Source organism: Pteropus medius, unplaced genomic scaffold (assembly GCF_902729225.1).
Source record: "Pteropus medius unplaced genomic scaffold, Ma_sr-lr_union100, whole genome shotgun sequence".
Taxonomy (NCBI): domain Eukaryota; kingdom Metazoa; phylum Chordata; class Mammalia; order Chiroptera; family Pteropodidae; genus Pteropus; species Pteropus medius.
The window spans coordinates 9,116,680-9,133,858 of NW_024347791.1; the positions used below are offsets into that span (position 1 = coordinate 9,116,680).

Below are 17,179 nucleotides of genomic sequence, written 5' to 3' on the forward strand. Positions count from 1 at the left end.
TTCTTGAGATGTAATCTGCTTCAGGTGAAGATGCTGTAGAGACTTGAAATGACAACAAAGGATTTAGAATATCACACAGACTTAGTTGATAAAGCAGCAGCAGGGTTTGAGAGGATTGGCTCCAATTTTGAATGAAGTTCTGCTCTGGGTAAAATGCTATTGAATAGCGTTGCATGCTACAGAGAAATCATTCATGAAAGGAAGAGTCAATTGATGTGGCAGACTTCGCTGTTGTCTTATGTTAAAATATTGTCATACCACCCCGATCAGCAGTAGCCACCAACACTGAGGCAAGATTCTCCACCAGCAAAAAGATTGTAACTTGCTGAAGGCTCCAGCAGAGGTTAATATTTCTTAGCAATAAAGCATTTTTTAAATTAAGATATGAACATTGTTTTTATATAATAGCCGTAATGCTATTACAGCTTAATAGACTACAGTATAGGGTAGACATAACTTTTATATGCAGCGGTAAACGAAAAAATTTGTGTGACTTGCTTTTCTGTGATAGTCACTTTATTGCAGTGGTCTGAAACCAAACCCACAAAGATCTTCGACATATGCCTATAGTTTGATCTCTATGTGATTATATGAATGAATTAGGTCTAGAAGCTCTCAGCTTATCCGGCACACCTAAACCATAACTAATAAAACTCCTCTGAGTGTGTTTTCAGCCATAATCTGCATTATTACTTATAGCTCTTATTGTAGTTGATTACCTTTTTTTCCTGTATCAGCTCTGGCCTGAGCATGTACAGTAAAATATTCTAGGAGAGTCATCATAGCTCCAAGACAGTTCTTCCTGGCTTCATCTCTAACCAAGGTCTTATTTCTTTGACAGGTATTTTTGGGGGGCACATTCCTTATATCTCCAAAATTGGCTCATAGATCACACTGTCGCAGCTTGCTCATAGGCCATGTGACTTCTTTTACATTTTGCACTGAAGTCTGTCTCCCTTCCTCCTGGACTCTGCTTTGTGAACTGACTCCCTTAGTATCATATCCCGAGTCCTCATCCTCCTCAAACACATTCTCTGTCACCAGTATTCACTATCCTTCCCCAGCCCATAAGATAGGCTTTTGTTTTGTGGACAAATTAATGTGTTCTTGATCCTTATTTTATGGTTTTGTCCACTCTTAAAAACTAGCTATTTGATTATTGGGAATACAAATCTCTTGAAAGTTTTAGCTATTTGCATTTCTCCATTCTTCACATTGTGAATTTTCTTTTCTCTATCATGATTTTGGCATCTGTACATCAAAGGTTAAAATTAGTCAATTAGGTTTTAAACCTCTTTCTACATGATTTGATCAATCTTTTTTTTTTTAATCACGTTTTTCATTTTAGATCCATACTTAGGGAACCAAGGATGACATTGGGTTTCTTTGCCATCTGTGATCACTTACCAGTACTCATTACAGTCTTGTTTTGAGGAGGATTTTGAGACTATCAAAGCACACAGAAGCGATGTGATTATTAACTTCTACAAGAAGAAGGCTGGGAGGAGTAGTGTCACTCTTGACTGATGCATTTAGATAGGGGCTCCCATGGTCTCATGATTCTCCACCTTCCTTATATTTTGCTACCCTTATTGAGGGTACCCAAAGGAACATATAGATACTTCAGACTAAGAAGCAGAAGCTTCCAGGTTCTAATGATCTCTTTGCCATGCTTTTCAGAAGGTTGAACACATTAAATCCTCATCCTGATTAATTTGAAACATTTTAACTTTGTATTTGAGATATCTAATTGCTGACTTTTTATCATTTTCATAGGCAGCATTGAGCATATTTGGCATAGTTGGTGGACCACTTCTGGGCTTGTTTGCTTTGGGCATTTTGATTCCCTTCGCCAACTCAACTGTAAGTATAAAGAATGAATATGTATAAAGCTTTCTTTCCCAAATACAATAGCAGCTCTATAATTTTTTCTCAGTTGCAAAGATGTGGTTCCAATGATATCTGTTATTAGTGACTTTCTCAGTGACTTAAGTTACTTATATCGACTTTGCTGGGGTGTAGAATGAAGTACTATGCACTGAGACCCTGCATGTGTGAAGCTAAATGAAAACTGCCAAAACAGCATAGTGCAATTTCAGATATTCGCAATGTAACTGAAGGTAACATTTCTTGTGCACTTATCTTTTTGCCCTTCTTGAAAATTAATCATTAACATTTAAAGAAGGAGATTGCCAGACTCTGATATGTGAAAGTTAAAGGCAGTAGAGCTGAGGATACCTGTGACTATCCAGTTTACATCAGAGAGAAGCAATAAGATCTTCACCACGTTGGCCTGAAAGTTTCTACTCCTGATATTTAAGGCTGTAGCTCCAACATTATAACATGGGTTCTAGCCCCAAAGGGAATAGTATCCAAAAGAGGGAATATGTCTGTTCTTCTACAAAGATATAACTGTGCTTCAAAGAATTAAAATGTTTGGAATAAATGAAATTGAAATTATTTCTCTGAAAGGCAGGAGAAAGTCTACTGATTTAGTCCTGGTATAAGGTGTAGTTCAGGGAAAACTGATGATAATGTACATGGTTGATTCAACAGATGGAGAACAACCATAGAACTATGACTTTACATTTAGAATTTCGTTTTCCTCATAATGCATTAGGAATTAGTAGGCAGATACTAATAAGGGCTTTATGTCATCATTATTAATAATAATTCTCAGTGAAATATATGAAAAGCTAGTTTGGTAGAAATTAATTATAATGAAAGAGAATAGTTCGTGTACACCTCAGAATGTTAAAGTTTTGATTAGATGCTTTGTGTTATGAAGTACATAATAGTTTGTTGATTGTATGAAAAATTTTAAAAGGACTGACTTTTGGTTTTAGACATTTATTTCCTGCACGAGTTGCTCCAGAAAAGCTATAGGCGACTAGGTCCAGCATGCTTCTTTTCAGGGAAGTAAGGCGCTATTACTTTTATTAAAAAGGGAAGTATCTCTTTTTACTATATTCACGTTTTTCAACCTTACCTTGGAGTGGTCTTCCTCCTTCCTGCCCTCTCTCCCTCCCTCTTTCCTTCCCTCTGTCTCTCTTTCCTTCCTTTTCTTCCTTTACTTCTCATTACCTTTCCCTTCCTCTTCTTTCCCCTCCCATTCATTAAATCATTCCTTTATTTGTTCAATGAATATTTACAAGATTAGAACACTCCTGGGAGTAGAAAGCACTGAATATTTCTGCCCTCGTGGGTATTATAATTTTGTGTACCCTTGATCAAGTCATGCATAGTGCTGAGAGCAAGCAAGTCTGGCCTGTCACAAACTAGCCACCCTACTATTCCAACGTCCCATTGTTCAAAAATATTTGTTGTGTATGCCTTCTTCTTCATAGTCTGTTGCTCGTATGGCATGCCATTTGTTCACAGATTAAATAAAAATAGAGGGAACAATTGGCCTGGAGTCATCTACGAGACTGTTGTGGTTATTTGGGTGTGGAGAAGGAGACCAGAACAGAGTGCTGGCCACGGAAACTGAGTGGAACGAATGAAAATATGAGACATATGAAAAAGAAAAATGGGCAGGAATTGGTGACTGGCTAGATAGGGATATGAAAAAGTGGAATGAGATTACAGAGTCCCCACAGCTCTGGGCAAAAGGGGCCCATGCTGCCCTTGACAAGAGGCAGGGATCTTGCAAGGGAGAATAATTTTAGGATGAAAGCTGGTACATTTGCTTTAGACCATGTTGAGCTTGACCTTCTAATGTTAATTTTCATCTCAAAGCAAACTATATTATTTTTCCTTTAAAAGCACTCTTATTTTGCAGGGTGCGCTTACTGGCCTGCTGGCTGGATTTGTTGTTTCTCTTTGGGTTGGAATTGGAGCTCAACTTTATCCCCCACCTCCTGAGAGAAGTATGCCACTAAGCCTTGAAACCTATGGCTGTAATAGCACACACAACGGGTCAAATTGGATGACAACCACAGAAATTCCATTTTCTACTAGTGCTTTTCAAGTAAACAATGTTGTAAGGTATTGAATTAAGCTTTATAATGTCATATTTTTAAAAAATGTATGTGACAAGTAAAGAACCCTAGTTGCTTTTGTCTTGCCTGCAACACTGTGATTTTACCTAATTCTGAAATGCATAGAGCCCATGTGGCTTTTTGGCTATAATATTTTGTTCAGAAATAGCAAAAAAAATTGCCTTATTTTCTTAATCTCAATAGAAACTTCCGCTTCACCTACAGATCCAAGACCACTTGAATAGTAACAACAAAAAAAATTCTGTTATGGGTAAATGCTACTAAATACCTGCTCTGGTTGAATGAAAAAGTGTCTTTGTCAACTGAAAAACCTTTAGAATGAAAAGCTCAATTATAAAAGTAACATTGCATACATAGTCTTTGAAGTACAGCCTTTACTGACTAAAAGCTACAATTATCTAAATATGTGGGAAACGGCTATTTGTTCAGTTTTAAAGACTCTAAATCTTTAGAGCACTAGCAATGAGTTGCAGGTGTGATCTTCCTCCCAGAGTTTTCAGTATGCAATATACTTTTGAGCTTCTCGATACTGATGTCCGATTTAATGAAATGATGAAGACCTGTTGGTAGATGAGTGTTCTATTGTATAGTGGGTGTGAGGACAAGCCTTGTGTAGTGGGTATACAGTTAACCCATGAACAACACTAATTTGAACTGTGCAGGTTCACTTATATGTGGATTTTTTTCAATGACTATGTGCAATACTGTAAATGTGTGTTCTTTCCTTATGATTTTCTTACTAACTTTCTTTTCTGTAGTTTATTGTAAGAATATAGTATAGAATACATATAACATACGAAATATGTGTTCATTAACTGTTCATATTATTGGTAAAGCTCCTGGTCAACAGTGGGCTATTTGTAGTTAAGTTTTGGGGGCAGTCAAGAGTTATGTGCAGAGTTTCAACTGTGCAGGGGCTAAGTGCCCTAAACTCCAGTGTTGTTCAAAGGTCAGTTGTATAAATGCTTAGCCTTTAGGCATAAATGCCATGGATATGTCCAAGGAATGCAAAGTGGAGGCCACTGACCCCAAACTATTGCCCCGGTTTCATCTTTCCTAGAACGAAAGCATTAGAGAATCATTCCCTTTGGATCAAGACATGGTATCTCCTTAAAATGAACACAATCCTGAGAGAAGGAATGTGACCCTTATAATTAGTGATTCATGTCCTGGAGGGAATTCAGCTACGAGAATGCTTGTTAGTGAGAGTTCAAGGCTGGTAAAGTCTGTATGGGCAGAGAGAAAAGGTAGTTCCAGAGTCTGGGGCATATTTAGGTGAGGTTTGACTAGGTGGGCTGCTATGGGCAGAGGGGTAAAGAGATGCAGGGAGCAGTCTGGACAAAGCACTAATGGGGGATCAGGAAGTCCTTAGAGAGAGTCAGAAAGGGAGAAAAGATTAATGGAAGGATAAGTGGGAGAATGTTCAAGACGTTCTTCTTGTTTCACAATTTTGCTTAGCATTTATCCTGATTATGTAAATATCTCTCTTAATTTAAGAATCTAAGGCAAAATGGTTATTCGAATTCCTGAAACAAATTAATTTCCTGAGGTTTACTGTGTGCCTGTACCGTAATAATCACTTTTATATTTATAAAATACATATTTGTACATTTATATATTTATAAGATATAAACTCATATCTTTATAAAATACCTCAGCTAATAAACAAGAATTTTTGAGCATGAACTATATACTCAGTCCTGGGCTGGCCATTTATATTATATTCATAAAAAGTCTTCCCCTCCCATTCACCGTGGTTCTTGCCTTGCAGGAAATTATATTAGTAATTTATAATATGCACAGAATAGTTAACTCAGTAAACACAATGAGTATAATAATTAGCTCATGGTAAATAGCTAATAAATACTTGAAAAATAATTGTTAAAAGTGTGCAAGAGGAGTCAATGATACAGTTGAAGATGAATATTCAGATCCCAGTTCAAATGTCACTTCCTCACACAGGCTTTCTCTGACCACACATTAGAATAGTTCCTTCTTTCCACTCTGTTAATGTCATATTACCTTGCTTTATTTTCTGTATAGCACTTTCCATTAGTGAAAATTACATTTATTAATTAGTTTACTTGTTTATTGTATTTCTCTCCCCATTCGAATGTAAATTTTCTGAGAGCAGGAATCTCATCTACCTTTTTTTATGGTAGACTTTCTAGTGACTTGAACAGTGCCTGGTATATAAAGCAGAGTCGAATGAATACACGTGGACATTTGGTATTATAGTATCCGGTCAAGGTTAAGTCTTACTTTTAATTCCTCATTCAATAAGATAAAATTGGAATAGCAGATCATGACATTAAAAACAGATTATTATATTTTGACTTTGCCCATGAGGATTATTGACACATACTCTCAGTGGCTAGTAGCATTACGTGAAATCTACAGTTATGCTTCTGCTCTCTCTTAGGACTCCACTGATGGATAACTGGTATTCTTTATCATATTTATACTTCAGCACTCTTGGAACTTTGATAGCATTATTTGTGGGAATGCTTGTCAGTCTACCAACAGGTAACTAAACATTAGTATTATATTTACCTCTGTATCAGTTTTTACTATACCTATTTTATAGATACTTATGTCATTTCACTATAGTCCTATTAACAACTAGTTTAATGACTTGTTCCATTTTACTCATGGGAAATTTGAGAGACTGAACTTGAAAGCAGAAAACTCATCTTTATTTGAATCTTTGTTCTGCCATTTACTAGCTGCATGAACTTGGAGAAGTCTGTACAACTACTCTGAGCCTTAGCTATCTTGTGTGTGAAATGAGAATAATAATGATTGACTTGCCTATCTCACAGGTTGCTTGATGACAAAAATAAAATGCTTGAAAAAATCGTATGTAGCTACTACAGTGCTAGGGATTTTACACACATTTTTACAACAACCCCGTGTCATGAGCTTTTCATTGTCCCATACCGACCTTTGTAAACCGTAAAGAAGTATACGGAGTAATAATTGCAATCTTTATATATTAACATAGTGTGAAGGCTATTTTCAGATGCTCATGAACTTTTTAAAAAATAATTTAAAAAAACAAACTGATAATACATATAGTATACACTGCTCTGTTGGATTGCTATACAGCTGTTCTCCTGGGACTTCATTTTGTCCTCATTTTGTTAATTCTTTTGGTCTGCATCCTAGGATGGATTCCCTACTGCCCGTATCTCATTATTCCTAGTTCTTGTTTACTCCCTTAATTGAATGGAGCACATCCTATAGCACTTTCCTAAGAAAGGATGGATGAGAGAAGAGATTTTGGAAATGACGAATGTCTGGAAAAAATGTCTTTAATTCTCCTTTATACTTGATTGTTTGAGTAGAGAATTTAGGCTGAAAACAACCTTCTTGTTTCTTAGAGGATGTCATAATTTTCTTCTAGCTTATTTACCATGTGCTGTCGAGAATGTTAAAGCCATGCTACCCGTTGACCTTTGTTTGTGATCCATTCCACAATGACTGCCTGGTCCTAGGCCCGCAGTGAGGTCCTTTCAATCTGATGACCCATGTCCTTCATTATGAGGGCATCTTCCTATATTCTTTCTTTTGTAACTTCCTGCCATTTTCTGTTCTCTTTCTGGAAACTCCTGTTAGTCAAATGTTTGCATCTTGGACAGTTCTTCTAATGTTCTTATCTTTTCTCTCCTGTTTTCCAACTCTGTGTCTTTTAGGTCTACTACATGGAATGTATTTTCAATTACTTTTTCAATAATTCTCAAAGGAGCAGTCTGATCCAGTCTTGAGAATAGTCTGTAAGGGAAGGAGGGCAGGTAGGAGGCTATTGCAGTAATCCAGGTGAGCGATCACAGTGGCTCAGACCAGAGTAGTAGTGTGGAGTTGGTGAAAAGTGCTGGGCTCTCTGAGTTCCTACATACCCTCAAGCATATACATCCATAGCAGCCAAACTAGGAGAAGGCAACGCTATCAAACGTGTAATAACTAGTTAGAAATCCTACACTTTATCAAACATGTAATAACTAGTTAGAAATCCTACACTTTGTCCAAGTACATGTGCTATCTCTGTTTGCTTTATGTTACAAAGCTACTAGCATTGTAACATTTTACAGAATCCTACTACCAATCGTTGTTTTCTGGCACCTGGATAGCACTGTCTTTCAAACTTCTGATACTTGTATTTATAATTAATAAGTTATATCGATAATTACTAGTGATATTAATATAATTACATTATAATTATGTTAATTATAATATCATTACATATTCTAATGTATAATTATTATACATTTATAATAAAGTTTGTAGCTATTTGTTATCTCTCAGTTTTAAACTATTCTCTTTCTTTTCAAAAAGGACTGTGATTTTTCTCATAAATAAAATTACCAACACAGTAGGTTTATTCTCTCATCTGTTTTGATATATTTTAAGACAGATTTTAAACTTTTTTCACTGGTAACCTGATTGTTCAGATATGGAATACACCTAGCTGATCTTCATGTTCTGTTTGATCTTTGATCCTTATTCAAGCCGTTTTTTTTCTTTAAGAATAGGGTATTAAAGAATTCCTTTTTCTTTTCCTTAAATGCTTTGGTTCTGATAATCATATACAATAATATATTTTGTTTTAAAAAGTAATTCTCTCTGCAGTGAGCAGGCATCCAGTGATAAAAAACACAACTTCATGAATTTCATAAATAATTCATTCCTACTCCACAGCATCAGTGAGCACCTTGGGGAAAAATAATCTAGAAACTTAAAATTCTGAAGCTCCTTGGGAAATATATTTTAAAATCATCTGTAGGATACTAGGAGTCTGTAAGAATTCAGACCAGAGAGACTTGGCGGGCCTTTCAGTTTCACCTAACCATGACTATGCACGATGAGTGTGTCTCTTATCGGAAAAGTAGGGTAATTCCCTAAGTAGACTGTAAGCTGTGAGTGCAGTGCTTGTTTTATTCATCTCTGCCTCTCCAGCACCTAGTAGAGTCTTTAGTACATGGTAGGCACTCAACAATGTTGAGTGAATGAATTTAAAGTTGACCCCATCTCCAGGACAGTAAAGGTTCCCATAATTAGAAGTCTAGAATTTTTCACCAAAGTGGTGGTTCTCAAACATTAGAGGTCATAATGATCACTTCAGAAATTTGGTAAAAATCAGGAGTCAGTGGCCCCACCCCAGAGGTTCAAATTGGGTCAATACAGGTTGGAGTCCAGGAATCTGCATTTTAAGTACATCTAAATGATTTGGGTAGAGGCAGTTTGAGAACCGCTCTTTGAGATACACAGTTTTTAAAGCATCCTCTTTGATCCACAAATAAAATACCAAACCAAAGAATAATTTTTGTCAAGCAAAACCTTAGGGAAGAGGAATTGGATCAAACATGAATCATCATACTGATTTTCCCTGAAATAATTTATTTAACAATTCATAATTTCCTACATTTCTTCACGCACATCTACATTCACAGCCACAAAAATTGGGGAAAGGCAACTCCACTGTCTGGAGCAGAGGCAGATAGTTTGATATTTTATTGATAGATCATGAAGGATGCTTTTAAACCAGTTTCTCCACCAATATTGAGCCAGACGACTCTTTCTCTAGTTGAGTACCAGATGAAGCAGTTGGCTTGCATTTATCTTTAAACACTGAACTCATTTATCACAAGGAGAGCCTTGCAGAATATGAGACTGACTGAGGGAAGAGAAACGGTGGACTGTCTCCAGAACTATTTAAAAGATTCTTATTCTCTTTGTGTTTTATGAGCACATAGAATTGAATGTGCACAAGCTAAATGCCTGTATGATAGACTGTCACGGGGTAGTTACAGGTGTCTTTTTAACAATGTAAATAATGTATTTTTCAGGAGGAAGAAAACAAAACATAGACAGCAGATTTCTATTAACCAAAGAGGATATTTTATTCAAGTGTGACATTTTTAAGAAAGTAAGTTGGCCTTGTTTTTTCTCAAATTGATAAGACTGTTTTTATCACCTAGATAGACTCCTAGTTGGTCTTCAAACTTTTGAACTCTGATGGACAAGGAAGGTATTTGCTCTATTTGATGATCTGTTTTTGTTGTATATCTCACCCTCAGTAGACTACAAAGCAGATTTAGAGAAAGAAAAGCAGTAGTAATAATTATTTAGAATTGAATGAATGAACAGTTTCTTTTTTCTAATCACTGTGTTAACATTTTCTTTTAGAAGAAGCATGTTTTAAGCTATAAATCTCATACAGTAGAAGATGGTGGAACTGATAATCCTGCTTTCAACCACATTGAATTGAACTTAACAGATCAAAGTGGCAAGATCAATGGGACTCATTTGTGAAGCAGCCGTAATACTAGATGATCGTACAGTGTCCTAGTTTTACATGTTTTCTAACATAATTGGATCAGTTTTAGACTTTTTTCCGCCCCCTATCACGAGCGTATGGGGGGACACTTTTGGGGGGATATGTTTTTGTGAAAGTCCTGACTTTTTCACTTAACTACACTTATTAATCAATGCTACTCTGAAGTTAAGAGTTTCAGCATTAGCATTTCCATTTCTCTTTTATTACCTTAAAGCTGTGATTGTGAAAGTTATGACTACATATACGTGCTGAAAGGCTAATACACACATACTTGATGGTCATAAGCATATTAAATTCAGGCATTATTACAAATATTTACCAAGCATTTGGTGCTATCATATAAGTTTAGAGGCTCGCCAGAATTGTACTTAATATCGAAAAGAGCTTTTCTCCCTCCTACTACATACTCTATTCTTAGGGAGCAACGAGGCGACCCACCTGTGTTGTGTATGTCTTTGCATCTCATCAACCCTATCAGCCCAGGGCACATATTAGCCTTGGAACAAATTCTGGCTCAAGAATGAGGTAAGCATCATGTTTAAGACAGAACGTGGGCCCAATGATCAAGGTCTTGGTTCTATGCATCTATTCTTGTGCTTTTTTGCTTATTTTCTAAGGTTCCTGGCTACTGGCTGCTTATATTGCTTTTCTTTGACTCTGGTTCCTATCTGCATTCTTAGTTTCTGACCCATCAACTTTGATTTTGTTGTGCACTTTACCTTTACTTGCCTTTCTAATTTCCTGTTTGTTGTCTTCGGCATGCACATGTCTTAGACACACTATGTGAATCATGCTAACCCATATCCTGGTTCACTAAGCCCAAGCCTCTACATTATAAACAGCCATGAGCCTGATACTGACTAAAGTACTTTCAACATAGGTACTCATGGATTTGGTGATCCAAGAACATTTACATCATTTAAATGGTTAAGTTTCATGGAGTTAGATGATTACATTGAATGCTATTAAGTTGTATTTTTGAATGTCAACTACTTTGCAATCAATTAAGTTTAATGGTACATATACTTAGAATTCTTGAATTCTAGTATAGTCACCTAGTTAAAGAGCTAAATTACATAGGCAAACACTATTATTTTTATTTTCTATTCTGGGATTACTAAATATATGCTTCGTTTCATGTTATAAAATTTCAAGTCTCAAAGTTTATTTTGTTTATTTTGCTTTGATAAGGCTTTCGTCAATAACTTTTTTTCTGTAGTACCCACATTAGATTTTGTTTAGAGGTTTTTTTTAGCTTTATGATGTTTTAAAATAGTAATTTAAGAAATACTTAGGTACATTATAATATTTTATAATTACATAATTTTTTGCTTATTTTCTGATTTTTAGTTAATCATGCTCTGTACATTTAGAGGTTGCCAATTGAAAACATTAAGAAATAAAAAATAGGAAGTAGCATTTATCTAAAGCAAAGAGATTTATATAGTTTAAATTAGCCATGTATTCATATATTCATATGTGTATGGATGTTATTTTTAATTAATGTATTTGTAAGCATACATCGAACTTTGTAAATCTTTCCATAATGTTTTAATGAGTAAGAAGATACAATCTTATTTGTTTTATGTGAGTGTGATTTGAACTATTGTTATTTATTTAATAATTTTAAATGCATAAATGTGTAGAATTCTTCAATTTTGGAAATCAAAATCAGGTTATTTAAATAATTTTTTTCTCTTATCTGATTGCCAAGTGTTTTGCAATGTATTCTTTTTTTCCCTTGACTTTTATTCATTCTGGCTTCTAACATTTTATGTTTTGGCAATGTATTCTTAATGAGAGATATGGTACATACATTCTTGTCTACTTTCTTTTAACAAAGTATACATTTGTGATATTACGAATCATTTGTATTTTACTTTTAGAAACACGTAAGAGTGCCAGATAAAATTCTTAAGAAATCAAAGTGATGTTATTGTTAAACATTTTATTTTATTTAAATCTTTGGGCAAAATCAAATAGAGATAAAATGTTAACATATTATAATGTAAATTAAGCAATCTAATGTATTTAATTATTTTTAATCACAATAACCCTAACAGGAGGGAAGAGCCACGCAAATTGTCTATTTTTATTTTGCCACTGACGAATTGTATGACCTTGACTTTATCCTTAATCTCCTCTAATGATGGAACATAACACTAAATACTTACCTACCTCACAGAAATACTGTGAGTATAGAAGATCAGACAGCACTTTTTTAACTCAAATAGCGTTATTTAGAATTTCAATATGTTTGAGAATGAAAATTTGAGACTAAAGTCATTTGCTAGTTTAAAAAAAAGACAATCTGTTAATAATTTGCAATGTAATAATGTTGAGATAGTTCTTTCTCTAAAATATATGTGCCATTAAAATATATTTAGGAATCAGGATTATTCTACCAGAGAGAATATAAACTTTAAAGAAAACTATAGGCCAATCATATTCACTCCATAGAGAAATGAAAGTTTTATATATAGGATATAAAACAGTATAAATGTATATTCATTTATTCATTTATTTAGTTGCTTATTATGGAGTCATTTTCTCTCTAGACCAATGGTTCTCAGTGGGGCAATTTTGTACCTCAAGGGACATTTGGAAGTATCTGGGTACATTTTTGATTGTCACAGCTAGTGAGATGGTGCTAGTAGATAGGATTCAGGGATGCTGCTAAACTTCCTGTGATGCACAGGGCAGCCCCTCTTCTCCACAACAAAGAACGGTCCTGCCCCCCAAATCGATAGTGGTGAATCTGAGAAATTTGAGAATCTGAGAAATTCTGCCCTAGGGGGTAAGGTTGCAATCTAGATTGTCCAGAAGTCACACACTCTGGTTATGTTCCTTTGAGGAGATTGCCATGACTCTTCTGTCTGATCTTTCTCATCTACAGATGTAGAGTAAATGTCACTAGCATATGGAATGTTACGATGCAGAACAATGACCATGTATGTCCACAGCATTTAAAAAATATTAAGGACTATAGAATTGTGAATAATTATGAAAACAACTCTTAAGAGTGTTTTGTTTCCCATTGTGATTTCCAACATTAAGACACATTAGAATGAAGGAAATATTAAGTATATGAATATGAAGATTTCACAATATTGTTTTATTTATAAATACCCTAGAAAGTATAGTTTATTGTTAACAGCTGAGTGTCTGTCCATGATGTAGATACAGGGGTCAGGGATGGAAGCTGAGATGAGGGAAGTTACTCTCTGTTCTTATGGGAAATTCTGCGTTTTTTCCAATAACGGTAGTTGATACTAAGTCAACTGAGTACATGATCATTTTTAGTTACTAAAAATTCACAGTAAAATTTACTTTTACATTTAAGTTGTGTGCCCATTGTTTGTGAAAAAAATGAAGGGACTTGAACATATACTGTAAAACATGGTTGTATTTCTAATTTTTCAACTTGCTGAATAAACTCTCTACAAGTGTCTTTGCAGTCGTCTGTTCTTGGGACAAATGTCAAATTGAATATAATTAATGAAGGTAAGAGCTAGGTTCTCAAACCCCTGGAGTAGAAATGGATTCCAGATGCTGAAAAGGTTAGAGGGAAGCAATGAGAGTTAATATATTTGTGAGTCTCTGCGGAAGGGTCTCTGAGTCCTATTCCGTGTGCTGGGCCCTGGGATGGCCACAGCAAATCACCATAGGTTTGTAGAATTTGAAAATCAACAAAACCTGTGCCTTTTTCTTGGTTAGAGCTTCGAGCCACAAGACCCCAATAAATACATAGCTGAGTGTTATATCTGGGCAGGCATGTGGCCTTGGGGTGTTAGAGAGGCTACCATGTTTCATAAGCACAGAAGCAAAAATTGCTAAATGAGGTGTCCAGGCAAATAGGAATTTAGCCTCACAGTTTCCTTGAACCTAGTGAAGCAGAAGAGCAGCATGACATAGGAAGGAAACCCATACGGGAATTAGGCGCAAAAAGGCTGAGACCTATTTAGTCTGAAAATCAAGGATTTTATGGTTTCTGAACACAACATGAATATTGTATATTATAATCTTAGACAACTAAAAAATCTAGTCAGATGGGGAGTGGTGATGGGAGAGAGAACTATTCTCTTTTTATAGCAGTAGTCAATACTATAGCTAAAAATTGATTTCAACCTCTTAATGCTTTTTGTGATCTCTTAAACATCGACACCTGTTTTCACTGCTGTATTCTTAGCATGTAGATCAGAATATGGTCCAGTAAGTATTTGCCGAATGAATGAATCCATACAATTCCTGCCTCTTAGAGTTTTTATCCACCTTTTTGCTTGCTTGTTTGTTTTTAAATGAGTCATAGGTTTGATTCCCTGGGAAGCAGAGTCTAAGATGGAGTTTAATGTGTTTAACATTTATGAAGGAGTGTCTTTATGGTCAACACCTGCGGAAGGAAGATGACGGAAGCAGGTTTGGGCAGAGGTAGAGATTGAACTGGAAAGCAGATCCAAGGACAATCTTCTCACAGAGATTGAACTGAGAGGAGCCCTTCAGAGTTATCTCAAGGTGGGCCAAGTTAGCCAGGCTTTCATATTCCTGCATCAATTAGTCACTGATGGCTGTCACGGGAAGGGGAGTGGTCTTGAACCAGGTGATCTCTGCAGTGAGACACTCAAGAAGGGGCAGAGAGAGGAAGGCTCCCTTGCCAATACCACTCCCAGCGGCTGGAGCGAAGCATCCTTCCCTGAAGGGGGATCTCTGCAGTGTCCTACGGTGTCCACTTCATGAGGTAACTGCATTTTAGAGAATTTAAATCACTTGTTTTTTCTGAACTTAGTTTCGTCTGACTCCAGAGTCCATAATCCTAATATTTTTGTTCCACTGTACATATTGGTGTAAGCTCACTCCTAAACTTCTGAGAGTGGGAGCTGGAGTTAGTAGGACTTCTTGTCAGGTTTTTGGGCTAATACAAAGTGCAGGTCAGAGTGAAGAACCTTTGTGTGGCACTGACCTAGTCTTTTAAGAAAGGCCCAGTGCTCTTAGCTGGGTATCTGCAGTAACAGTACTTCATACTGTATGTTGTGATTAACTGATACTGCTATCGTTTGAAATTGCTACCCACCTACCTTTTGACTAGGGTCTATTCTCTAAAATATTATACGGTCAGGTAAAACTGATCAAGTTCAGCTTGAATTGTAGAGTATATTAAAATAATTCAAATTATGGCAAATATTAACTAGATCGTAGTTTTCAGAGTGTTGCCCAACTAACAGTATCAACACCACCTGGGTACTTGTAGCAATTGAAATTCTTGGGCCCACCTTAGACCTCCTAAATCAGAAATGGCGATGGTAAGGGTCCAGGTGATTCTAATGCATGCTAGAGTTAGAGAACTGCTGGGCTAAATAATGATAATTAGGAAAAACAAATTGTGTTTATGATTAGCAAATAATCTATATAAATGATTTGTTTGAAAATGGTTTGAATATTTACTCTATTCGATCACAGCATTTGCTTTGCATATTGGACCTCAGCCCTTCCAAATGATCACTGCTTCTAATTAGTGAAATCTGAATTAATGACTGTTAAAATTACCTCCTTGTGGACTAATTCTAGACAGGCTGATGCAGCTGTGCATGGGGTCCCATTGATAACAGCTTTTTAGTATTTACCTCTCCATGCCAGATTAATGGGATCCAAATTGAGTACATTATGTATATAAAATCAGTCATACAATAGGAACATTGTTGAGCAAGCCTGCCTTAATTTTTTTGTCATTGAAATATTATAAAATTGGTATCTAAATCCAGACAGCCAGTTGGCAATCTGGGGGAAATTAGTGTCCTTGCTGGGGAAAAAACAATAGCTGGCACTTAAATGAGTGACTTTAATTTCTTCACTCAAGTAGATTACATAAAGAGCCAAGTGTAAGACTCTAGTCTTAAGACACTTGGCTCTTTCATGTTGAAATAGATTTACAGGAAAATGAGTTTAAATTGATTGCATGCTATAAGTAAAATCTCTTTTAGATTCATTTTTTTTTTTTTAAGAAGCACTGAAAATTTGCCTTGTAGGCATCACACTCTGTTAGGCATTGGGGAAGGTGAGGGTGGGCTTCTTGACCTCTATCCCTTACAAGCTGTCTGAGTATATAAGACAGATATGCTGTACTAGCTAAAGAGTCCAAGTGGGGCGATTGTGCAATAGGAGAATTCTGACCAGAGAGAGCCCAGTGGACAGGACTTGCTGGGAGATATACTTGGTGGATAGTTGGAGTTTGAGCTAGCCCTTGAAGCTGGTGATGATCTGAATAGACAAAGAAGAGAGAAAATATGTTTTGTCAGGAAGTGTGGGCATGGAGGGGAGAGTATAAGCAAAACTTTGGAAGGAGCGAAGGAGTGTGCTCTTCTGGGGGACGTGAAGAAATGGACCTGGTTAGCATGGAGTTGGAACTGATGCGGAAGAAGTTTGTGTGAGTAGCCAGCTTTGAAGGCCAGGATTCAGAGTTAGGACTTTGACCAGAACTTCCCTGAGAATCATTCAAGGTTTGGCAATGTTGAATCTAGGAGAGTTTGCTGCCTGGCAGGGGCGTTTGCTATATTCTCAATATGCCTGTACTGTATATTACTAGAAAGTATATGGTACATTTATAGAAAGATTTCAATTTAAAAATATCAGGCAAAATAAAAAGTTGCCAGTTTCAAGATTAATCCCTCCACCTTGCTAATTATTTGGATAACTTTATATCCAGAGTCACTACTTTCATGAGGGATCCAGACAGCCAAGTTTTTAATGAAAATTATAGTGTAGAAGTAGGATATTTCTAATATTTGAGTCTTATGAAGATTCATAAGATTAGGTAGATTAGAAAATCCTCAAATTATGGCATACTCAT

The 17,179-nt window shown here is 36.0% G+C and overlaps 1 protein-coding gene across 5 annotated transcripts in view; it reads left to right on the top strand.

The window, feature by feature from the left end:
- Positions 1–13,789, top strand: part of SLC5A8 (solute carrier family 5 member 8) — a 97,282-nt gene extending 83,493 nt beyond the window's left edge. For all 5 annotated transcript variants that reach the window (XM_039877974.1, XM_039877973.1, XM_039877975.1 and 2 more), the window contains 5 exons: positions 1,777–1,863; positions 3,782–3,987; positions 6,424–6,527; positions 9,848–9,927; positions 10,188–13,789. In XM_039877974.1, coding sequence (XP_039733908.1) covers positions 1,777–1,863; positions 3,782–3,987; positions 6,424–6,527; positions 9,848–9,927; positions 10,188–10,313 — 603 coding nt within the window. In that variant the 3' untranslated portion in view covers positions 10,314–13,789. The remainder of the gene's footprint in view (positions 1–1,776; positions 1,864–3,781; positions 3,988–6,423; positions 6,528–9,847; positions 9,928–10,187) is intronic.
- Positions 13,790–17,179: the final 3,390 nt, after the last annotated feature.